The sequence below is a fragment of the Amblyraja radiata genome, chromosome 4 (assembly GCF_010909765.2).
Source record: "Amblyraja radiata isolate CabotCenter1 chromosome 4, sAmbRad1.1.pri, whole genome shotgun sequence".
NCBI classification, from domain to species: Eukaryota; Metazoa; Chordata; class Chondrichthyes; order Rajiformes; family Rajidae; genus Amblyraja; species Amblyraja radiata.
Window position 1 is genome coordinate 87,153,720 of NC_045959.1, and position 26,715 is coordinate 87,180,434.

Genomic DNA, 26,715 nt, shown 5'->3' on the forward strand with positions numbered 1-26,715 from the left:
GCCAGCTGTTTCCATGTTGCATCTCTAAAACTAATAACTGAAACCAGAGATTATGTGCAAACCTGCATCCCTGGCCGTGTGAGACAGCAGCTCTACAGGCTTATCTTATCATTATTCTCATCATCAAATTCTACTTACTTGAACCACATGGAAAGTTTGACATGTGTGCATAGACCTAAATGACAATTACATTCTTGATAAAAAATAAAATAACAAAGACCACCAAAAAGGATAGCAACTTTAAACTTTATTACTATTACATTATTTAATTTTAAAAAAATGGCTGTTAAGACTTGATCTGATATTACTTGCACTTCGTGAAGCTGATTAGTGTAAACTTGTCTGCCACCAGGAATCTGTATTATCTGCTCACACATTGACAATGGGAGAATGATTGCGGGGTCAAGCATTATTCCATTTGACTTATTCTCTTTCTGTGATTGGAAAACCCTGAAAATAAAACAGAGGCATACAGATAAATTACAATTCTACAAACTCAATTCTTTATTATCTTTATTATTCCTTACAATGCGGGATTCCAATTTCCCGGGAGAACCTGGAACCGAATACAATTCTATGAAAATGAGCAGCTTTTAGATTTCATTTTTTACATCCATTTTCATTTTTGCTTTTGGATATTCAAACTTCTGCTACTGTTGTCAGGAGATGTGGAGATGAGATAAAGTTCATTTTTTTCACTGAAAAGACCACTGATTTCACCAAGTGTGTTTTTGTGTGTTCTTTATCATTGTACCGCTGCTGGCAAATTCATTTCACTTGCACTTTATGTGCAATGTGATGAATAAAGCTGATTGTTGTTGTTAAAAACAAAATAGCAGCTTCATCCAATACTAAGTGGGGAAAATTGGGGAGAACAAAAGAAAGCGAGAGGAAAACAAGAATCTTGTGGAAAATATAGTCAAAAGCAGGAAAATATTTTTTTTTCTATGGAGTTATAGAAAGAGCAATTTCATGTACCATAGACAGAAATGTATATATTTAAAATCTCTCAAGGGATGTAGGTTTCGCACTGGAACCAAGGGTGCCCAAAAATCAGTGGTGGACCTGTACATAGGAAGGTTACAGGTTTCAGATCCCAATGTCTCAACAATTGACTGGGTAGCATCAGTGTTGCAACAATTAAAATATACCTTTCGCACGAGGCTAGAATTATTGAGTTGTGCTATTCTTGGATGGCAGGAGAACAGTGAGGTCTGAAATTGTGGAAAGATTTGAAAGCAACAATGGGACAGGCCATGGGAAAACTAAATTTTGCTTAACTCAAATTTATGTGCGGCAAGTGAGGGAAATCGTCCAGGGGTACATGGGATTAATCAAGTCTAACAGTGGCATTGACATGACAATAATTTCAGCAGTTATTCAGCTGCACAGCGGAGAGTGAGATGATATTATGGAACCGTAAAAAGCACAAGGCATAGTCACATATCTCATTGTCACGTAGGACATCAAGGTTCTAAATAATTGTTTAAGAAGGAACTGCAGATGCTGGAAAATCGAAGGTACACAAAAATGCTGGAGAAACTCAGCGGGTGCAGCAGCATCTATGGAGCGAAGGAAATAGGCAACGTTTCTGGCCGAAACCCTTCTTCACCATGACTTCACCAAGTCTGAAGGAGGGTTTCGGCCTGAAACGTTGCCTATTTCCTTCGCTCCATAGATGCTGCTGCACCCGCTGAGTTTCTCCAGCATTTTTGTGTACCTAAGGTTCTAAATAATCTTGTTTGCTTCATGTAGTTTCCTGGGAGTCAGTAATGGAGTCAGTAACATTTATCTCAAATGGCTTTGTGCATATGGAGTTGCTTGATGGTCTATGTGGCATTTTACAAGAACGGTATCCCAGGCAGCAGTGATTGAGTATGAATTTCATGTTTTTTTATTGCATATGTGCTCATGTAATTCACTGGATAGATATTGGTCTTTGGGATATTTTCTCTGTATGATCAACATTCGCTCAGCTTTATTTGCCTTGCAAGAAGTTCCATCCATGTCAACCAGGTTCACATCGACACCATAATCCACCACAAAGCCTTTTCAATCAGAAAAAAACCTGTTAACTGTAGTTTTCTCTGCAAAATTATGTGCAATAATATAATTAGCAGATGTTCTGTTTGTCAGATCAAACTTCAAATTTGGAAGTTTCAGTCCCTTCTAAACAGTGCTTTGGTTACATGGCAGCAAGGAGATGACTGCACAATTTAGCTAAACCAGAAATAGGGGCTAAAATAAGTGATGATCCTTAATTAACTGGAAATTTTATCCATGTTGGTACGGTTTTTAGTATCAATACTAGCATGGTCCTCCTTTGAATCTTTGATTAGTGTATAAATGTGAATAATTTGGTGTACATGTAGCTGTTGGTGTACATATGGTGTACATATAGCTGCTAAATTTGTATAAGATAATTATAAGCAGTTGAATAAGGGGTGGGAATTAATAAGCTTTGGCTTCTTCCTGCTCCTTTTCGGACACATACGATTTCATTTATTTATAGATATTATTTATGTCACTTTATAAATATTCTTGTTTTGTTTTTTTGTATGCTGTTTCACACTTGCTTTTTATTCTTTTATTCTGCTCGAAATAAAGAATTAAATAAATTAAAAAAAAAAAAAAAAAATCTAGCACGATACCACCACTACTGAACAATTTGACATAATACATGTGGCGTAAACATTTTTCTCAGTTCAGTGTAATGTTGCAATTTCAAGGATTAATGCAAACATGCTTCAAATCAGATTTGAAAATCATATTCTGTCAGCTATGCCCTCAAGTCCTTGGAAAGTAGACAATTAAGACTTCAGTGCTAAAGTCAGTCCAACATAAAGCTTTTGGTATTAGAAAGGTCCAACACGTCTTAAGAAAACCTTTAATGACATTCTTCTTTAAATTAAACTGATGATAATCTTTAAGGAAAAGTACTTGGAAGCATTGACTTTGTGGGTAATTTCATCAATTCAAGTCAAACGTGTTTAATTATATTTAATTCACTTTATCTCTAAGTTGTGCTCTTCAGTTGCAGTTTATATGCATGAAGAAGGAGTACAGTCAGGTGATTTGATTTTCCAAAGTGAGGGATGGAGTGATGGGGCATCTTCGATGATGAATTAGCAATGGTTGAGAGTATTTGATCCTCTGGTGCTGTAGGAAATGTGCATATGGCACTTAGGAAGTGACTTCTTCAAACTAGTCTTGTTAATGTCCCTGACTACGATAGGAAAACCATCAGGGTGTACAGACTGATGTTTGTTGTCCACAGTGTGCAGCTCCTTCAGTGCTGGCCAAACGTCTGCCTGGACGTGAAAAGTGGTGGCGCGACTCACCTGTTGCAGCGGCCCCTACAGCCTGTCTGTCTTTTTTTATTTTTTGCCTAGTTAAATGTAGTTGTTTGTGTTTTTTAATAGTTTTTTTAACTGTGTATATGTGGGGGGCGGGGGGGGAAGGGGGAAACTTTTAAAAATCTCTTCCCTGTACGTGAGACCCGAACTTTTTCCTGTCGGGTCTCAGTTGTCATTGGGGCCTAGCACCGTGGAGCGGCCTCCAGCCTGAACGACCTGGGGGCTCCAGTCACGGAGCCTGTGGAGCTGCGGACTTACCATCGTGGGGCTGGCCGGCCTCAGAGCGTGGGGAGCCGTGGTGAATCGCTGCTGCGGCCCGACCACGTAACTTGGAGGCTCCAGCTGCAGCCGCAGGTCCGGTGGACTGTCGGGGCATCGGGAGCTCGCGGGTCCGGGTGGAGAGACCGCTTTCCGGAGCTCCCGCAATGCGACTTCTCTAGCCCAAGTCGCGGGGTTGGAACGACTCGGAGCGGGGCCGTACATCGCCCTCGCGGCCTAAAATGGCCGTGGGACTTATCATCGCCCGCCTGGGGCTTGGACATCGGGAGAGAAATGGAAAACAGGGGAGAGAAAAGACTTTGCCTTCCATCACAGTGGGTTCACTGTGATGGATGTTTTTGTAAATTGAATTGTGTGTATGTCTGTAGGATATTGTCTTTGTATGGCTGTGGAAACGGAGTTTCGTTGGAGCCTCACTGAGGTTCAAATGACATGTAATAAATATTAATTGATATTGATTGATGTAGACAGCAGCCCTGAGGACGGAGATGAATTTCCTAAAGGGCCTGTCCCACGAGCATGTGACTGCATGCGGCAAGCGCGACCAAACCGGAAGCGGGGGCCGTGCGGAGGTCGAGTGATCCCTGTACAGGGCCTGTCCCACCAGCATGCGAGCGCGACGAAACCGGATGCGGGGGCCGTGCGGAGGTCGAGTGATCCCTGTACAGGGCCTGTCCCACCAGCATGCGAGCGCGACGAAACCGGAAGCGGGGGGCCGTGCGGAGGTCGAGTGATCCCATACGAGTTGACGTGAAGTTCGAGTGAAGGCGTACGGCGTCAAGACGCTGCATCGAGGCGGTGCGTACAGCTTCAATGCGGCTGCGGGCCGGCAGGCCGTTGCCACACGGAATCTTTGGACAGTGTCAGTTTTTCGGAGCCCCGCGCGATGTCGGGACCAGCTCCGCACAACTCCATACGGCTCCGGCGATCGAAGTGGGACCGGCCCCGCGAGGCCGCACGGCTCAAGCGACCATGTTAGGTCACGCTTGCCGCATGTAGTCGCATGCTCGTGGGACAGGCCCTTAAGGAGGTAGAAATGACAGACCTCATTGCTAAATACTCGCCATGCAGGGAGCAGAAATTGGACAAGACTGCTCTGTTTACCACGAGGCAGACAGCACCGCAACTCCCCTTTCCCAATGACGCAGAATGTGTGATGGATGACAAACCTTTGGCAGGTCGGCTGAGTCTGGAGAATTGGGGGTGAGCCATGTCTCTGTGAAACACAATACACAGCATTCTTTCTTGCTCCTTCGTAAGGCAAGCTTGGCCTTAAGTCCTGATTCTTATTTTCTAGAAACATTGGCCAACAGGATGCTGGGGAGTGGGGGTGGGTGGGGGGTATTCCAGCCACATTGTTACATTGTTAATGTATGCCACTGTCTTCAGGAACTCCGTTGCCATCAGAAGAGTACAATAGCTCTAATGCATTTAAATCTCACAACCTGTCTGTTACAGCACTGATTTGTGTCGTTTATCACAATTTAAAAAATAACTATATTTGATCTTCACCTGTTTTGCTGCTGCCAAAATATTGTCACACTCTCGCACCATTTTTTTTTAATGATACATAATGCTCATGTTTGATTGCCTGATTCGTGTGAATATGATTTTGATTTTTTTTCACTTCTTAACAGCCCATACAAATGAAACCGTTTTCACCTGTTGCAATGATGGGAGGAGAGAGTATGCATACTAGTTATTTCTCTCTTTATTTACAACCACGAAAAATCCTGCAGTTTGGCTGAACAAGTACCTGAAAACTGAGTTCAACATTCACATGCACTTTCCAGTAAATACATGGTGAATAGCTGACACGTTGTCAAACATTAGATATATCAGTCTTCTGAGATTACATGGAATAATATGGAATACCATGGGTGGTATGGTGCCATATTCTATTATATAGTAAATGTACATCAAAAGTGATTTCTTCCCCCCTGAACGTGTCAGCAATTGCAGGTACTAATGGTTCATAATATATTTAAATTTTTACCATGGAATTGTAAAAGGAATGAATTATTTTTCATATGTTGTCCTTTAGTACAATCCTGTCATTGATATTTCAAATCCATGAAACAGTTTCCTATTGGGACAGGACTGAGGATCATTTAGAGACAGGTTAAATGATATGAGGTTAAACATTTACTTCCCAATCTTAAAAATGTAAAAATGAAATGTATGTGTATTGAATATACAGAGAGTTGTTGGCTATTGAAATGCACATTTTAGATTCACACCAAATTGGATTAGTCAAATTAGATAGGATGTCTTCTCAGCAGCTATTGGGCTAAATGGCTGGGTTATTTAGTTTTGGTTATGGGTCTGAGAAGTCCATCAAGAGATAGTTTGATATAGCTCTTAGGGGTAATGGAATCAAGGGATATGGGTAGAAAGCAGGAACAGGGTTCTGATTCTGGATGATCAGCCATGATCATATTGAATGGCAGTGCTGGCTTGAAGGGCCGAATGGCCTACTCCTGCACTTATTTTCTATGTTTCTATGTTCCATGATCAGCTTTTAATGTCCACTGCTTAAATCTTTAGTTGAGAGATACAGAGAAATAGGCCCTTCGGCGCGCCGAGCAGCAAACCTCATACACTAACACCATCCTACACACCAGAGACAATTTACAACTGTTTACTGAAACCAATTAACCTAGAAACGTGTACGCCTTTGCAATGTGGGAGGAAACTGGAGCACTTGGAGAAAGCACACACGGTCACGGGGAGAACATACAAACTCCATACAGATGGCAGCCAACGTCAGGATTGAACTTGGGTGTCTGGCGATGTACAGCTCTACTAGCTGTGCCAATGTGCCGGTCTTTGTCTTTGAGACAGTTGCTCTGAGCAGGCATTAGAAAGGCTGGAGCACAGAAACATGTCCTTTAGCCCATAAAGTTCATGCCGACTGATCCATACTAATCCCATTTGCCAAAAGTCTACTGTGCCTTTTGAGTACTTGCACAGATACTTTTAAAATGTTGGGAGAATATCTACTCATAGACCAGTGTGTTCAATATTGGAACCAACCGTCTGAATGAAAAAAAATCCTCAGATTCTTTCTAACCCTCTTACAACTCAACTTAAATTAGTTTCACCTGATACAAGCGTTACTGTTATGGGGAAACGGTCCTCACTATCCACCTTATCTATGCCTCCCATAAATTTGTGCACTTCTATCAGGTCTGCTCCCCCATGTGGCGACCAGAGCTACACATTATACTCCTGCAGTGGCTTAACCAAAGACTTAGAACATTGTATCAGTACCATCCACGTCTTATATGCAATATTCCAGCTAATGAAGGCCAGCATCCCGCATGTCTTCATCATCATTTTACCAGCCACCTTTTGAGATCTATGGACATGCGCACCAAAGTCTCTCCGAGTCTCACATGAGCATAGGGACCTGCCATTCATGTTGTAAGTCTTATCCTTATCAGACCTTCCTTAATGCATCACCTCACATTATCAAGATAGCGTTTGGTGTAAATTTAGGAACAAAACAGCTCAGTAATTTTGCATAGAAGCATAGAAAATAGAAACACAGAAAAATAGGTGCAGGAGTAGGCCATTCGGCCCTTCGAGCCAGCCATTCAATATGATCATGGCTGATCATCATAATTTTTCATAATTTTTACGCTATGATTGCAAGATATTAGACTGTTACCTCAATTACCTTATTTGCAAAATATGTGGTACACATTATAGGCAATAGACAATAGGTGCAGGAGTAGGCCACTCTGCCCTTCAAGCTCGCACCAAAATTCAATGTGATCATGGCTGATCATCCACAATCAGTACCCCGTTTCTGCCTTCTCCCCATATCCCCTGACTCCACTATCTTTAAGAGCCCTATATAGCCCTCTCTTGAACGTATTCAGAGAACCGGCCTCCACCGCCCTCTGAGGCAGAGAATTCCACAGACTCACAACTCTCTGTGTGAAAAAGTGTTTCCTCATCTCCGTTCTAAATGACTTACCCCTTATTCTTAGACTGTCCCCTGTTTCTGGACTCCCCCAACATCGGAACATGTTTCCTGCCTCTAGCGTGTCCAAACCCTTAATAATCTTATATGTTTCAATACGATCCCCTCTCATCCTTCTAAACAAGCCCAGCTGCTCCATTCTCTCAGCATATGACAGTCCCGCCATCCCAGGAATTAACCTTGTGAACCTACTGCACTCCCTCAATAGCACGAATGTCCTTCCTTAAATGTGGAGACCAAAACTGCACACAATACTCCAGGTGTGGTCTCACTAGGGCCCTGTACAACTGTTACTGTGCTTCTCAATTATATAGAAATATAGAAACATGGAAAATGGGTGCAGGAGGAGGCCATTCGGCCCTTTGAGCCAGCACCGCCATTTATTGTGATCATGGCTGATCATCCCCAATCAATAACCCACGCCTGCCTTCTCCCCATATCCCTTGATTCCACTAGCCCCCTAGAGCTCGATCTAACTCTCTCTTAAATCCATCCAGTGACTTGGCCTCCACTACCCTCTGTGGCAGGGAATTCCACAAATGCACAACTCTCTGGGTGAAAAAGTTTTTTCTCACCTCAGTCTTAAATGGCCTCCCCGTTATTCTAAGACTGTGACCACTGGTTCTGGTCTTGCCCAACATTGGGAACATTTTTCCTGCATCTAGCTTGTCCAGTCCTTTTATAATTTTATATGTTTCTATAACATTCCCCTCATCCTTCTAAACTGCAGTGAATACAAGCCTAGTCTTTTCAATCTTTCCTCATATGACAGAGTCCCGCCATCCCAGCGATCAATCTCGTGAACCTACGCTGCACTGCCTCAATCACAAGGATGTCCTTCCTCAAAATAGGAGACCAAAACTGTACGCAATACTCCAGATGTGGTCTTACCAAAGCCCTAAACAACTGCAGAAGAACCTCTCTACTCCTATACTGAAATCCTCTTGTTATGAAAGCCAACATTCCATTAGCTTTCTTCACTGCCTGCTATACCTGCATGCCAACTTTCAGTGACTGGTGTACAAGGCCACCCAGGTCTCACTGTACCTCCGCCTTACCCCATTGGGATAATAATCTGCCCCCTAGTTTTTGCCACCAAAGTGGATAACCTCACATTTATCTATATTATACTGCATCTGCCATGCATCTGCCCACTCACTCAACCTGTCCAGGTCACTCTGCAACCTCCTAACAACCTGTAACCTCTTCACAGTTCACTCTGTACGGAGTTTGTACGTTCTCCCAGTGACTGTATGGGTTTTCCCTGGGTGCTCTGGGTAATTGGCTTTGGTTAAAAACCCCCATTGTAAATTGTCCTTAGTGCATAGGATAGTGCTGGTGTATGAAGTGATCATTGCTCAGCGCGGATTCAGTGGGTTGAAGGGCCTGTTTCCATGCTGTATCTCTAAAATCTAAAGTATAGAAACTATTCATTTCACTGGAGAGGATCTGCTGCAAATTAATTTGTATATGTTAAATGTTAAGTAAATTTATGTTTTGTAACAGTGTTGTCAGTTTATATTTATATGCTTTTATTAAAAAATATAGCGCATGATAATGTTTGAATTGGGTTGGGGCCTGTTCCCGCACTGTACCTCTAAAGTCTAAAACAAAAACTGGAAGGTCTGCTCCACATTTGATCAAGTGTAATTCATGAACAACACACTTTACAATTCTGATATTCTATGGAAAGGATCTCTGCTCATTTCCCTTCATTGCAGAATCACTCAACCTAGGCTGCAATTGGAAAGCTCCAAAGTCAATGGCACAATGGCACAGCGATACAGTTGCTGTCTTACAGTGCCAGAGATACGGGTTAAATTCTGATTACGATTGCTGTCTGTACGGAGTTTGTACGTTATCCCTGAGACCGTGTGTGTTTTCTCCTGTCGCTCTTCACCCATTCCAAAGGTTATTTTTGGGCGCCTTTCACAAATCTCAAGGACACCTTACAGAGATTAACAAGAATAATAAAACATAAAATCGGAATAAAATAAATAATAAAGACATCACCAAAACACAAATTAAAAACAGAATTAAATCCAAAGACGAAAAAATAAAAAATAAATAAAAAATCAATAACACAATGTGAAAACACAAGGTACAGGTTTGTAGTTAAATTGACCTGTAAATTTCCCCTTGTGTGTAGGATGCAAAACTGGGATAACATAGAACTAGGATATAGGTGACTGTTGGCCAGTGTGGACTCGGTGGGCCGAAGGACCTGTTTCCACGACTCTAAATGAAACTAAACAAAATCCTTACCTGGAGTTTGATGTCCAAAGTTCAATGCTTTACTGACACCACAATAATGATGATGATGACAGCCAATATTATTACAGCAGTTAGAATGAAGCAGCATTTCATTTTCCGAGCTCTTCTCTGGAAGAAATCAAAGAAACAAATGATAGTATTTGGTACAGAGATGCCTACCCACTTTTAGTAACGTTTGAGAAAAGTCACAGGTGTAGTTTTCAATGCTGGCTATCAGAGATCACCTTTATAAACCAGGTGGCAGTCAAATTGTCAGTCACACATCAAAACATTTCAACACAATTTCCCATTAAGTTCAAGGCTCAGACTGTTAGAAAATTCATGTGGAACCATAAGAATCTATGGGAAGGTCTATAAATCTCAAAAGATTTTAATCCTCTTTTAAAATTGGATGTACCACTTTCAATTAGCAACCAGATCTTTGCATTCAGTAGTGAGAGAACAGCATTCACCTTACAGTAACCCACAGACTGCTGATCACAATAGCATTGCTTTTCTCTTTTTTGCTGTCGGAAGCTGTGGGGCATCCGATCAATGAGATCCCAGGCACAAACAAAAGTGATGTTACCAAAAGTGCTTAACAGTTAATCGCAGAGGAGTATTTACATATGGCAAACCAGGTGAAAAACACAATTTTTAACCGAACATTATTTTTCAAGCAGAACAATAAAGACTAAAACAGTTGGGATGTAATGTTAAAATTGTACAAGGCATTGGTGAGGCCAATTCTGGAGTATGGTGTACAATTTTGGTCGCCTAATTATAGGAAGGATGTCAACAAAATAGAGAGAGTACAGAGGAGATTTACTAGAATGTTGCCTGGGTTTCAGCAACTAAGTTACAGAGAAAGGTTGAACAAGTTAGGGCTTTATTCTTTGGAGCGCAGAAGGCTAAGGGGGGACTTGATAGAGGTCTTTAAAATGATGAGAGGGATAGACAGAGTTGACGTGGATAAGCTTTTCCCACTGAGAGTAGGGAAGATTCAAACAATGGGACATGACTTGAGAATTAAGGGACAGAAGTTTAGGGGTAACACGAGGGGGACCTTCTTTACTCAGAGAGTGGTGGCTGTGTGGAATGAGCTTCAAGTGAAGGTGGTGGAGGCAGGTTCGTTTTTATCATTTAAAAATAAATTGGATAGTTATATGGACAGGAAAGGAATGGAGGGTTATGGTCTGAGCGCAGGATTATGGGACTAGGGGAGAATACGTGTTCGGCATGGACTAGAAGGGTCGAGATGGCCTGTTTCCGTGCTGTAATTGTTATATGGTTATATGGTTATAAAACATATGCATGGAATTATAGTTGAATCTCCAATACTATAAACACACAAACTTTTTTTTCCATTTTGAAATCATTTGCATTTTTATCCTCATTGAAACTGCAAAATCCAATACCTTGTTTTGGAAAAAAAAGCATTTCAATGGAGAAATGCCATTTTTTTTAGTTTAGTTGAGTCTGCACCGACCCACGCACATTGACACTATTCTACACACACTAAGGCCAATTTACACTTATACCAAGCCAATTTACCTGCATACAAGTATGTCTTTGGAGTGTGGGAATAAACCGAAGATCGTACAAACTGCACAGACAGCACAGTCGAGATCGAACCAGGGTCTCTGGAAACGCTGTAAGGGAGCAACTCTACCGCTGTGACACCATGCCACCCTATAGTTGTGCTACAGATTACTTTGTAGAGCTTCCTTTTCATTTTATATTTTGGTCAACAGAACAAGAATTTGTATCCAGAGAAGTTTTAGTCCTTGGATTTAGATAAAAAGAAAAAGTTTACATTTCGGGATAAAGGTCAAGAAATGTCCAGGCTGACTTGCTCGTACACTTTGAGGTATCGCTATTTTATGACCTTCCTTAAGAATTATTGCTATCAGATTCAAATATAAACAATAAATGGCACGTAACATAAAGAAATAAACTATGGCCTATTTAAGCTATTTCAGTAAAACACATAGTGAAGCATTTACATTTATGAATAAGGCCCATATTTATGTATAGGAATGATAATGCTGGTACATTCAACTTAGGATCGCAATAAAGCCATCAGAGGACTCGAACGGTATTAAATTTGTGCCTATTCAGATGGCACAGGGCACAAATGTGATGAGCCATGGGTGAGCAGCACAGTGTCAAAATTGAAACATTCTTATCAGTAGCTGGGAATTAACATTGCAGCTCTGGCTGCAATCTCACTACAGCAGAAGTTGAACATAGCCTGTTAACAAATGTTTTTCCCATTAAGCTGGATTATTATTAAGCACCCCAGGAGATCAGAAAAAAACGAATATAAATCTTAAATTCTTGGGCTCGCAAGATTGCATATTTGGTCGTGACTTGTCATAATTTCAATTTGGAAAAAATAATAAGTTTATTCATTGCTTCAACGCACATTCCACATAAGGATTTGATTAATTAATCGTTTTGGGATAGAACTGGCAGAATATCTTTTGGCTTTAGGTAGTGCCAAATGAAAGGCAGCAAGCTTTGGAAGGGTCATGCAGTGACAAGCAGCATCCTGTGCTTTTATTGTGAAGCACAAACGATTATGCCTGCACCTCTCCTCACAAATGTCCTTTCCAGAAGTAAAATTGTTGCTGTACCCAGAATTAAAATAGGCACAAAGTCCAGGTCAACAATAATAAGATAAATTTACAAGAGCCCTAGGACGTTTTTTTCATGAGTAGCTGGCCACATTTGGAGAATGTTCCCATATATCAGTCAACAATGGCATGGAAGTCAAAAACTAAGATTTTGTTTTCCAGTCAGCAAACTGTTCACATCTTCACTATGCCTGGGGTTGTTATAGAGTTACAGGTCCAGCCTATGATGTCCATGCTGAGTGTATTGCCCATGTACACTACTCCAAATTGTCCACAATATGTCTGCATTCATTTAAGCATTGCCTGTTCAAATGACTGTCGAGAAACCAAGAACACCTGTAGGAAACCTATACAGTCATGGGGAGAATGTACACACTCCATACACACAGCACCATAGTCAGAATCGAACAGTACCTAGCCAAGCTGTGTTCTCTACCATCAAGACGAACAAAGACAGCATACACAGGCAACCATTAGCATCTTCAAATCCTCTTTGCAAGCAGTACCTTGACTTTGAAATATATTACCTATGCCTTATTGTTACTGGATCAAAATCTTGGAGCTCCCTTCATAATAGCACTGAGGCACAATAACTGCAGTAGTTTTTCAAGAAAACTTTTCATTACACTCTCAAGGAAAACCAGAGATAGTTACATCTAAATTCTGTACATGATTATAAAAAAAATACTATCTTGTGCCAATAAATTGTTAAAGTTCAATGTGGAAGCTGGTGCAGAAATGTAATTATCCTGATATAGAAAATTAGTTTCACCATGTCTGTAGATCATATCTTAAAATAATACATTAATACAGGTGCACAACCTTTTATCCGAAGATCCAAATAACGAAAACCTCCGAATAGCGGCCATTTTTTCGGTCCTTGAAGAAAGGTCCTTGAAAACGTTCACCGAGGGCGGCCCGCAGAGGTGACAGCGGAACCTCCGGTCGGTCCTCGAAGAAAGGGGAACTAAATCCCCATTCATAAAAGAGAAGGTGAGGGTATATTGCGCGGGAGGGTTAATAATTGACAATATGCTGCTGCCTGCCCGCTGAGTTAAAAAGTTCCCACGGTAGACTCACGATACACAGTGTTTCGTGAGTCTTGCGTGGGAACTTTTTAACTCAGCGGGGCAGGCAGCAGCAGATTGTCGCTCGCATCAGTTTCACCCCACCTACACCCCTCTGCTTCCCGGCCATGTGTGTGACCCCTTCCCTCCCCTCTCCAGCTCCCCGCCCATTGCACCGGCGCGGGGGCTTTGCACTGTCACCGGAGACGTCAGGACCAACGGGACACCGACCCCCAGGCCCACTGCAAGCACGGAGATCCCAGAGACCCACAGCCAACAGCAGTCCAGCCCAGCCCCGCTCCAACTACAGAGGAACCTGGGTTGCGGATGACGGGGCGCAGCTCGGGGCGTCGTAGGGGCCCATCGGGGAGCGGGTTCCTGTTGGTCTTGACGTCTCCGGCCACCTGCCATCCTCCGGGAACCGTACCGCCCTTGCAGGAGAATGGGGTTGTTTGCAGTTGCAGAGGGAGGGGGCAAGGGCGGTACAGTTTCCAGTCTCAGCTCCAGTCCAGGGGGGTGGCCGGAGACGTCAGGAGCAACGGGACACCGACCCCCAGGCCCACTGCAAGCACGGAGATCCCAGAGACCCACAGCCAGCAGCAACTCCAGCCCAGCCCCGCTCCAACTCCAGAGGAACACGTAGGGGCAGAAGCTGATGGTGTGCAAGGTACGTCTTGTTCTTGGGGTGGCGGATGAGGGGGCGCAGCTCGGGCTGTGGGCATACTGCCACTTGTCGCCGTAGCGGCCCATTAGGGAGCGGATTCCTCTGGAGTTGGAGGGGGAGGGAGGTATTGTGCTGTTTGATCGCCCCCTGTTATCCCAGGGACAGGGAGACACAGCGGCTTTTTAGACTGGTGGGCAATCACTTCCAAAGTTCTGCCCACACAGTCAGTACACCTCTCCTACACTGCATTTCATACAAACATTTATTCTGCAAGAAAAAACTACATTGAAGGCTCAAACTCGCGACCGAGTTTACTGCCGGGATCAAGGCGCAAACTCGCGACCTTGCGGATATGAGCCGAGCACTCTACCACTGAGCCAGCCATTAAAATCTACGCTAAAAAAATTCCATTCCGAAGACCGACAAATTCTGAATTACGAAAAGTGTCTGGTCCCAAGGCTTTCGGATAAAAGGTTGTGCACCTGTATAGCATATATTGCATAAACTTTTAAGATGCTGTGAAATGCCCCAAATATAAATTTACTCTGGGGAATTAAACACTTTTGAAGGATGGGTAAGTTTCAGACTGATGCTTCTATAAACCAGTGAAAATATAGTTCAATTTACACAAAGCAAGCAGAGTCATATCGCATGGAAACAGGCCCTTAGTCACAACTTGCCCATGCCGATCAAGGTGCTTCATCTACAATAGTCCTATTTGCCTGTTTGACCCAAGTCCCTAAACCTTTCCTATCCATGTATCAGTCCAATTATCAATCTATATCTATATTACTAAAAGTCTGTTCTTGACCGGTATTGGCCATCTGTGCTGCGATTTCCGAGAGAACGCCGCCACCTACGGCCGTCATTTTTGGCCACCTCGCTCAGAGCCCCCCTCCGCCGCATGTGTGCCGAGGATTTTCCCCGTCGATGAAAAATAACAGAGATATTAATGATTTTACAAAATTCCCCATTCTCTCTGCTGCCCCTGCTGGCGGCAGGGGGGAGGGACTATAACACCAGGATGTGGTGTGCCTCAATCAGTGTCTGCAAGCTGGAGGAAGGCAGAGGGTCACGTTTCTCTGAGTTGTGAATAACACTGAACACAAGTCTACTCAAATGTAAGTGTCCTTAGTGGTTCTAAAACGCTTGCAGAATGTGTCTATTGGTTCTAAAATGTTTGCAAAAAGTGTTTATTGGTTCTAAAATGTTTGCAAAAAGTGTCTCTTTTGGTTCTACAATGCTTGCAGAATGTGTCTTTTTTGGTTCTAAAATGTTTTTTTAGGTTCTCCTCTTCCCCCCCTCTCCTCTTCCCCCCCCTCCTCTCCCCCCCCTATCTCCTCTCCCCCCCTATCTCCTCTCTCCCCCTCTATCTCCTCTCCCCCCCTCTATCTCCTCTACCCCCTCTATCTCCTCTCCCCCCCCTCTATCTCATCTCCCCCCCTCTATCTCCTCTCCCCCCCTCTATCTCCTCTCCCCCCCTCTATCTCCTCTCCCCCCCTCTATCTCCTCTCCCCCCTCTATCTCCTCTCCCCCCTCTATCTCCTCTCCCCCCTCTATCTCCTCTCCCCCCCTCTATCTCCTCTCCCCCCCTCTATCTCCTCTCCCCCCTCTATCTCCTCTCCCCCCCTCTATCTCCTCTCCCCCCCTCTATCTCCTCTCCCCCCCTCTATCTCCTCTCCCCCCCTCTATCTCCTCTCCCCCCCCTCTCCTCCCCCCCTCTCCTCTTCCCCCCTCTCCTCTCCCCCCGTCCCCCCCTCTCTCTCTCCCCTCTTTTTCTCCCCTCCATCCTCTCCCCCACCATTCCTCCCCTAAACCCCCTCCCCTCCACACCCCCTACCCTCTTCCCTCCACCCTCCCTCCCCCTCCTTGCTCCCCACCTCACCCCCCTCTCAGCATCCCCTCTCTCTCCCCCTCACTCTCACCCTCTCTATCTCCTCCCCTCCTCCCCCACCTCACCCACCCTCTTATCCTCCTCTCCACCCCCCTATCCCTCTTGCCCCTCTCTCTGTGTCTCTGTCTCTGCCCCTTCTCTCTCTGCCCTCACTCTCTACCCCCGCCCGCCCCCCTCCCCCCCCTCTCTAGATGTGACTGCAAGTTGGGGACTATGCGTCAGTAGATAGGGTGGTTATGGGATAAAAGGAGCAAATTAATAATATTAATATAATATAATTAGCGTGAGTGCGGGGGGGGGGGGATAGTTAGTGTGTGTGCCACTGCGTGTCGCCTCCCCCCCCCCCCCCACAACCGAACGTTGGGTGTACAGTCCCAACGGGTCTGCACTATATAACTAAAACTCTCATCTTGTCAGTTACTGTGTGTGCGTGTGTGTGTGTGTGTGTGTGTGTGTGTGTGTGTGTGTGTGTGTGTGTGTGTGTGTGTGTGTGTGTGTGTGTGTGTGTGTGTGTGTGTGTGTATGTGTATGTGTGTGTCTGTGTCTGTCTGCCAGTGTGTGCATGAGATCTCTGAACTATGCCAAAATTGTACACAATAGCATTACAATTTTTGCACCACCTTACTCACAATTGTCCTGTGGTCTGGTGTATCAAGTTTCGTTCAGATTAATGTTATATTTTACAAGTTATTCACATTTTAAACTTAAAAAAATTTAAACAGCGCCCTCACTAGCCCCACCCCCTCTTGCCACCTTTACTTGACTGGCATCACAAAGGACACCCCACGGGACCTCAGCGTGGGCTTTGCACTATTTCAGACCACCATCTTTTTTTCCTCGCCTCATGGACATAACGGCTCCATGGGTAACTTTCCTTCCATTTTATTGCTGCTCTGGTCCTGCGGGGATCCGGGGCATTGACACTGGGGCTGTGGCTGGGTCTGCGAGCAGTGGCACTCCTTGCCTCATGGACACAACGGCTCCATTCGTAAGTTTCCTTCCATTTTACTGCTGCTCCGATCCCCCGGCCTTGGCACCGAGGCTGGGGCTGGGACTATGGGTGGTGGCGGCAGCACTGCTGCTGCTCCGGGCCCATGCGGCGGAGTCCAGGAGCGGGGAAAGGCCGCGCCAAGGATCCTGTCCCACAAGGAGGGGGAGGAGTGGGACCCTCGAGATCCTGGGGAGGTGAGGAGAGAGTATGGGGGATTGAGAAAGAGGGGCTGGTAGGGAGGGAGAGGGTGGAAAGTGGAGTAGGTGAGGAAAAAAAGACTGGGGGAGCTGGGGGAATGGAGAGGAGGAGGGCAATGTGGGAGGTAGGGAGTGGGAGAGGAGGGCAGTGGGGAGATTGCGGGGTGGGGAAAGGTGGTCTGGGGAGGGGGGTTGAGGGGATGGGAGGGAGGTGGGGTGGTGGAGGAGCGGTCTGGTGTGGGGGGGGGTTCAAGAGTCAAGTCAAGAGTGTTTTATTGTCATATGTCCCGGACTGGACAATGAAATTCTTACTTGCTGCAGAACAATAGAATATGTGAATATTTAAACATTGTATATAATGGGGAAAAAAAGTTCAATAAATAACAAATATAGTGTAAATAACAAATAATAATAGTATTTTGCAGTTCAGAGGTGTGGGGGAAGAGGGTGTGGGGAAAGGGGGTGTGTGGGGAAAGGGGGTGTTTGGGGAAAGGGGATGTGTGGGGAAAGGGGATGTGTGGGGAAAGGGGGGTGTGGAGAGGGTGGGGGCTTGCACTCTGCTCACCCCGCACCTTCAGCTTTCGGCCTCACGCAGAGATCCCAGACCCACTCCAGCTTCACTCAGAGGCTTCCGGTTCAACTCAGCATCTTCAGGATGGTCGTGCTGGTCGCCGCAGAAGCAGTCCATGAGCTGCTGACTCTCCGCAAGCCGCTGACTCTCCATGAGCCGCTGACTCTCCGCGAGCCGCTGACTCTCCGCGAGCCGCAAACTCTCCCCGAGCCGCTGACTTTCCGCGAGCTGCAAACTCTCCGCAAGCTGCTAATAAAACTGCGCCCCTTCAGCTTTTTATTCCCCTCGCCGCGTTATTGACAGCGGGTTCCGGAAGGGGCCGGTTTTACGATTTTTAAACCTTCATAACTTTTGTACTATTTCACCGATCAGAACAAAACGTATTTAACTTGCAGCAGAGGAGAATGGTGAGTAAAGTGGCGAACAATCGTAGCAATATGGGGAATCGTTTTTGCGCAAATGTAATTACAACGCAGACCGGAAGTGGTCAAGATGAGAGTTTTAGTAATAGTATAGATAGATTACTAAAACTCTCATCTTGTTTGTTAATTTGACCGTGAATTGTTTGTGTTTCTGTGAGTCTGATCCTGAGACTACGCCAAAATGGTACAGAATAGTGCTACAATTTTTGGCCCACGTTACTCACAATAGTCCTGTGATGTGTTATATCAAGATTCGTTCAGATTGATAGTATATTTTACATGTTATTCACATTTTAAACCTCACAAAAACCACTTTGACAAAAATATCTTCCATCTGCACTGGCTGTTAGCAGCGTATGATGTCACAATGGGATCACATTTACATAAACTGCCCGTCAGCAGCAAAGATCCTATAGCACGCAAGATAGACCACTCGACGAAAAAAGACATGGTACGGTCATGGGAAGATTCATGGGTAAATTTCAGGCCAATTTCCGTAACCGGCTTCCGTCTCCGCCATCTGTGTCCGCCATGGATACTAGTGCAGAATCAGAAGCCGGTTACGGAAACATCCTCGTAAAAATCAAAGATCTTGGGTAAAAATCTTCTCCTCATTTTCTTTCTTCCTCTCTGCCTCACAATAAAAAGCAAAAAAGATGCCTATGTTCCTTCCACAGCGTGTGTGATGTCTGGCCCGGATCAGCATGGCCTGGACGCCAGGGTAAAGTTGCGGGGAGGCTGCAATGTATTTTTATGTAATGTTGCCCCTTGTCTGGGCCTTGTGTCCGAAATAAAGTTTATCATTATACAGGTGCACAACCTTTTATCCGAAGATCCAAATAACGAAAACCTCCGAATAGCGGCCATTTTTTCGGTCCTTGAAGAAAGGTCCTTGAAAACATTCACCGAGGGCGGCCCGCAGAGGTGACAGCGGAACCTCCGGTCGGTCCTCGAAGAAAGGGGAACTATATCCCCATTCATAAAAGAGAAGGTGAGGGTATATTGCGCGGGAGGGTTAATAATTGACAATATCCTTCAATTTCACCCCACCTACACCCCTCTGCTTCCCGGCCATGTGTGTGACCCCTTCCCTCCCCTCTCCAGCTCCCCGCTCATTGCACCGGTGCGGGGGCTTTGCACTCTCTTCACATCGGCGATGCCAGCAGGATCAGTGCCAGTCACCGGAGACGTCCGGACCAACGGGACACCGACCCCCGGGCCCACAGCAAGCACGGAGAACCCAGAGACCCACAGCCAACAGCAGCCCAGCCCAGCCCCGCTCCAACTACAGAGGAACCTGGGTTGCGGATGACGGGGCGCAGCTCGGGGCGTCGTAGGGGCCCATCGGGGAGCGGGTTCCTGTTGGTCCTGACGTCTCCGGCCACCTGCCATCCTCCGGGAACTGTACCGCCCTTGCAGGAGAGTGGGGTTGTTTGCAGTTGCAGAGGGAGGGGGCAAGGGCGGTACAGTTCCCAGTCTCAGCTCCAGTCCAGGGGGGTGGCCGGAGACGTCAGGACCAACGGGACACCGACCCCCAGGTCCACTGCAAGCACGGAGATCCCAGAGACCCACAGCCAGCAGCAACTCCAGCCAGCCCCGCTCCAACTCCAGAGGAACACGTAGGGGCAGAAGCTGATGGTGTGCAAGGTACGTCTTGTTCTTGGGGTGGCAGATGAGGGGGCGAAGCTCGGGCTGTGGGCGAACTGCCACCTGTCGCCGTAGCAGCCCATCGGGGAGCGGATTCCTCTGGAGTTGGAGGCGGAGTGGGGTATTGTGCTGTTTGATCGCCCCCTGCTATCCCAGGGACAGGGAGACACAGCGGCGTTTTAGACTGGTGGGCAATCACTTCCAAAGTTCTGCCCACACAGTCAGTACACCTCTCCTACACTGCATTTCATACAAACATTTATTCTGCAAGAAAAAACTACATTGAAGACAAACTCGCGACCGAGTAACTGCCAGGATCGAGGCGCAAACTCGCGACCTAGCTCGGGGATTCAAGAATCCCCAAGCTAGGCCGCTTAAGGGCATGTAGCCCCGCTAGGGTGACATGAGTGCGAGAGGTGATTCAATGCTGCGGGCACATTTACAAATTCAGGAATTCATTCAACACACTGCATTTCATACAGACATTTATTCTGCAAGAAAAAACGACATTGAAGACTCAAACTCGCGACCGAGTAACTGCCGGGATCAAGGCGCAAACTCGCGACCTTGCGGATATGAGCCGAGCACTCTACCACTGAGCCAGCCATTAAAATCTACGCTAAAAAAATTCCATTCCGAAGACCGACAAATTCTGAATTACGAAAAGTGTCCGGTCCCAAGGCTTTCGGATAAAAGGTTGTGCACCTGTATATACAAATCTGTAGAAATATATATGTGTGTGTTATATGATTATATACATCTATATCACATTTATATATGTGTGTAGACAAAAGTGCTGGTTCTTGATTCCCTAACTAGGTAACAAACTCTGTGATGACCCAATCTATTCTCCTCATGATCGTTTCCACCTCCAAGATCACCTCAGTCTCATGTGCTCCAAGGAATAAAGTTCTAGCCTGCCCAGACTCTCCCGACAGCTCAGGTCCTCAAATCCTGTGTAGATTTTCCGTCATCTGCAGTTCCTTCTTAAACATATATGTGTGTATGTGTGTTCTTTCCTACACAATCTAATCAGTTGTATGGTCGCTGAATAAAACCATCCTTAAGTTATACATCGTTTTTTAAACTTGCTCAAACCAAAATTTATTTTGTTAAATACTTCATTAGATAACCCCACCATTACAGACAGATTTCATTTCACTCTCTGGCTATTGGGAAGACTAGACCCATTTTATTGTTGAAAAACAATTCCATAGACACAAAAACATTAAGGAACATTCCAAGATTCCAAGAGTAGAGCAACTGGAATCTTCATTTTGTTATTATTTTCCAAATAGCGCAGTTGTGAACAGTGTGATTAGATGAATTACAGAGTGCAAGAGTAATACAAAAATCAACTCAAACACAGCGCATGAGCTTTTTAAAAAAACATTAAAAAAAGACAATTAACAGAATCATAATTTGTAACCATATTAATCTTTAACAGAGTTTAACAGAATTATGAATGAACAGAATTATGAATCTAACCCTATATCACACACACAAACTGTTCCCCCACTACGCCGAGTGTTATTTACAAAGTCGGTTTTGGGATACTGAAATGGATGAAAAAAAGGCCCAGGTTCCGCTCCGTTGCGTACTATACGTCAGCCCATTGCATTTAGCAGGAGTGGTCTATCTTGCTCCGCTATAGGATCTTTGGTCAGCAGTGTTCCACCAACAATGACATCACAATGGGATCTCATTTACATTAAAAAACTGTTTTAAAAAAACACAGCAGCTTCCACCTCACAATGATGTCAAGGGGGGTAGGGAGGGGAGAGGAGTTATGGAGGGCAGGAGGGTGACTGAGGGTAGGGGAAAGGAGAGGGACGGAGAGCTGAGCGAGGGAGTGGGGGAGGGGAGGAGGAGCCAGCCACGCCTGCGCAGTTGGGGGCTATTGGTGAGAGGTGGAATATTGCGTTCAGGGACTGGCCCTCTTGTGTGACAGGGACCCAACGGGTCCCATTTGATCTAGTCTTTTATATATTGTTATAATACCAGCCTCAACTACCTCCTCTGGCAGCTCGATGTATTATCCCACCACCCTTTGTGTGAAAAGCTTGCCTCTTGGAAGTATGAATTTTCCCCCCCACACCTAAACCTATGTTCTTAATTCCCTAACTCTATAGGTAACAGACTCTGTGTTGACCCTATCTATTCTCCTCATGATCGTTTCCATCTCCAAGATCACCTCAGTCTCATGTGCTCCAAGAAATAAAGTTCTAGCCTGCCCAGCCTCTCCCGACAGCTCAGGTCCTCAAATCCTGTCAACAATCTCAAATCTTCTCTACACTCTTTCCAGCTTATCAACATGATCCCTAGAGCAGGGTGATCAAAATTGAACACAATACTCCAAACGCGGTTTCACCAAAAACTTGTAGAATATAACATCCCAACTTTTATACTCAATACACTTACTGATGAAGGCCAATGTACCAAAATTCTTCATGACCACCCTACCTAGCGGTGATGCCAATTTCAAGGAACTATGTACCTGCACTCCTAAGATCCCTCTACTCTAAAACACTCCCCACGACCTTTCCATTCACCATGAAGGCCCTGCAATTTTTGATTTTGATAAATGCATCACCTCGCACCTATCTGCATGAAACTGTATTAAATTCCTCAGCCTCCTGGACCAACTGCTCAAGAACATGTTGTAATGTTTGATATCTATTTTCGCCATCTACAATACCACCTACTTCAGTGCCATCTGCAAACCTACTAATCATGCCTTCCACAATCTCATCCAAATTGTTGATATAAACCACACAGCCATGGACCCAGCACCGATTCCAGAGGCACTCAATTAGTCACAGGCATAAAGTCCAAAGATCAACCTTCCTCCCATAAAGCCAATTTTCAATCCAGTTTGCTAGCCCTCCTGAATTTTAAGCAACTTCAGGCTTAAAATTCCATAACCATTTCTGTTGATTTAACCACATTTAAGAAAATTGCATTAAACAAATATATCTCAGCCCAACAGAAATGATCAGCCTTCTGGGAACTCAACTCTCCGGTTGCCAACCAGACTCATATCTGTGTGCCAAATGATTCTACCTTTGCCATAACAGGACTGGAATCTTTGGCTCTCATGGTCTTTGCATGCTAGGTTTCTTTTGATAGTACACAATTCCACACCTGTAGGTTAACTGTAGAGCCAAAATAGAAGTACAATTCATCAACATAGACAACACAGGGATAAAAGTGAATGCCCATGAGTGATGGACAACCAATGCAGCATTTTGAAGAAGATTGTTGATGCAGCCAGTGTACCACATCACATGAAAATAAAAATACAATGAATGTTAATTGGATAAGGAGTCTTTGGCATTCATATCAACTCTGACATTTACCTTCATCAAATACGGCAATTTCCAAACAATAGGATCATATCTAGGAACAGATGCTGCATCATTTGGCAAGAATGGATAGATTATTTTGTGTAATCAACATATCCTGAATACTAACCCTCATCCCCATCGACTAAACCAGTCACTGTAGCATGTTAACAGCCGAGAGGAGGTTTCATCTGACAGGGAAGTGATTTAATCAATCATGACTAATGGGTTTGGATGAGCTCTTAGAAGAAAAGAACTGCAAGGTTACAAATGAAGCATGCACGGGACTAGACTTTGAGAAAGTGGCAGTAACTTGAGTCAAATAGTTGTCTTTAGTTTTGCCAACTTTATCCAGTGCCATACTTAGAAATTTCTTATTAATAGTTTTTGAATATATATATATTTAACCAAGGCATATATATTTAACATTTCACAATTTTGCCCTTTGTACAATAACAGTGAATCAATCCTCTATTACATGCAGGATAAAACAATGCTGCATGATATAGTGGGTTTCTTTTATTTTGCCACCGACTTTGCTCAGAGACAAATTTCAAGAGACATCAATGTTTTATTGTCATATGTCGCAAAACGGAACAATTACATTCATACTTGCAGCAGCATAACACTTTTGTAAATACAGAATTCAATAGATTATATAAATTAAAATAGTTTGATAAATCAAAAAGCAATATAGTGCAAAAAAACCCTATATAATTAATTTATTTAATGTTTAATTTTAGCGCTTAGAGATACAGTGTGGAAACGTGCCCTACAGCCCACCAAGTCCACGCTGACCATTGATCATCCATACACTAGTTCTATGTTAATCCACTTTATATTTGAATGAATTAATAAGTTTATTGGCCAAGTATTCACATACAAGGAATTTGCCTTGGTGCTCCGCCCACAAGTGACAATATGACATACAGTGACAGTTAGGAATGACACATAAAACATTAAACATTAATAATAAAACATTATTGATTAAACATGTGAATTAAATAAAATACCAGAGCAAAAGGAGGCTACAGATGTTTGGTTATTGAGTAGACTTACTACTCGTGGAAAAAAAGCTGTTTTTATGTCTGGCTGTGGCAGCTTTGACAGTCCGGAGTCGCCTTCCAGAGGGAAGTGATTCAAAGAGTTTGTGGCCAGGGTGAGAGGGGTCAGAGATGATCTTACCCATTCAATTCCTGGTCCTTGCAGCGTACAGTTCGTCAATGGAGGGAAGGATGCAACCCATAACCTTCTCAGCTGATCGGATGATTCGCTGCAGCCTCTGGATGTCATGCTTGGTGGCTGAACCAAACCAGACCATGATGGAGAAGGTGAGGTCAGACTCTATGATGGCCGTATAGAATTGGACCATCATTGCCTGTGGCAGATTGTGCTTCCTCAGCTGCCGCAGGAAGTACATCCTCTGTTGTGCGTTTTTTTAATTTTAATTTTAAATTTTATTATTTATTGACTGTGGAGTCGATGGTGGCCCCCTATTTAAGGTCCTTGGAGATGATGGTTCCCAGGCACTTAAAAGACTCCACAGATGTGACTGTGGTTTTGTTGATGGTGAGTGGGGTGAGGGGACGAGGAGCTCTCCTAAAGTCTACAATCAATTCCACTGTCTTAAGAGCATTGAGCTCCAGGTTGTTGCGATGGCACCAGGATGCCAACTGTGTCACTTCCTGTCAGTGGGCAGATTCCTCCCCATCCTGGATCAGTCCAATCAGGGTAGTGTCATTTGCAAACTCGAGAAGCTTGACAGAGGAGTCAGTGGAGGTGCAGTCATTGGTGTAGAGAGAGTAGAGGGGAGGGGAGAGTATGCAGCCCTGAGATGCTCCTATGCTGAGGGTTTGCGGGTCCGAGATGTGCTTTCCCAGCCTCACTTGCTGCTTCCTGTCTGTGAGGAAGCTGGTGATCCACCGACAGAGGGGTTCAGGCACAGTCAACTTGGAAAGTTTGGAATGTAGTAGCTCTGGCACAATGGTGTTGAATGCAGAGCTAAATCAACAAACAAAATCCTCGCATAGATCCCCTGGCAGTCTAGGTGCTGTAGGATGAAGTGTAGACCCAGGTTGACTGCGTCATCCACAGATCTATTGGCCCGATATGCAAACTGCAGAGGGTCCAGCAGGGGGTTTGTAACATTTTTCAGCTTGGCCAGCACAAGCCTTTCAAGGGTCCATGACTACAGAGGTCAGTGCGACAGGCCTGTAGTTACTAAGACCAGTAATCCTTGTATGTGAATACTTGGCCAATAAACTCATTCATTCATATTTAGTAAATCAGCAGTAAAAAATAAACTTAGAACGGGAGAAATGCAAGCACTTGATTACTATCCAATGTCACAAACTGATAAGTGTAATTGTAGGCATGTCAAGTGACTATAAGACTAGGTACAATAAATGATTAACTAGCCAATAATCACATTCAAGAGTCCACTTGTAGAATGATTGTTTTGTAGAAGTCGAGGGAAAATAATGGCATTTGTGGAAATGGACCGTAAAAAGAGTTAGCATCTTCAGATGAGAAGGGAAGAAAATATGTTGACCAATGCATTAAACTCACAGGTCGCAATCAATTATTCTCTGCATGCTGAAGATTATTGGAATCTTGTTAGCTATGGTTGTTGCTACGTTATTGACCCAGAGAAAGTGTAATCAGCAGCAAATCACCTAATCTCTATTATAAATTTGCTTTAATTGTGACTTGTCGCTGGATAAATTGGATGTATCTAAATGTGTATTTTGGGGGAAAGGTGCACTACATAACTTTAGTTTTAATGTTTTCAGCCTTTTGTAATCAGTTCAAATGAATAAATCACAATTCTATCATTACTTATCATTACATGAACTTTTTGCATTCCTATTATTTGGCTGACTTTATAAATGCACAAACAATTGACATTTATGTTTGGCTTATTTAAAAGGACATTGTGCATGAAATATGGTTCTCACTTTTTATAAGAGTCATGCATCATTTCTAGCATCAGATCCTACTCTTTGGTTCATTGTAAAACTTTTTTTTCAAATTTCAAAATCTTCAATCCTTTGTAGACTACATTGACATCACCAAGATTGTTAAGTGGACTCTTCTTAATGTTGATGTACAATAGACAATGCATTGTGCTCAGGGCAACAAATTACAGCTGAACAAGAGGTTTAAAAAGGAACTGCAGATGCTGGAAAATCGAAGGTAGACAAAAATGCTGGAGTAGCTCAGCGGGTGAGGCAGCATCTATGGAGCGAAGGAAATAGGCAACGTTGCCTTTTTCCTTTGCTCCATAGATGCTGCCTCACCCGCTGAGTTTCTCCAGCATTTTTGTCTACAGCTGAACAAGACATTGGTAAGGCCATGTTTGGATTACTGCGTAAAATGCAGATCTCCCTACTTTGATGGG

The 26,715-nt window shown here is 44.2% G+C and overlaps 1 protein-coding gene across 1 annotated transcript in view; it reads right to left on the minus strand.

The window, feature by feature from the left end:
• Positions 1 to 227: 227 nt before the first annotated feature.
• Positions 228 to 26,715, minus strand: part of tsnare1 (t-SNARE domain containing 1) — an 807,948-nt gene continuing 781,460 nt past the window's right edge. The window contains exons 11-12 of the mRNA XM_033019937.1: positions 9,892 to 10,008; positions 228 to 450 (exon numbers count right to left, since the gene is read on the minus strand). Coding sequence (XP_032875828.1) covers positions 9,913 to 10,008 — 96 coding nt within the window. The 3' untranslated portion in view covers positions 228 to 450; positions 9,892 to 9,912. The remainder of the gene's footprint in view (positions 451 to 9,891; positions 10,009 to 26,715) is intronic.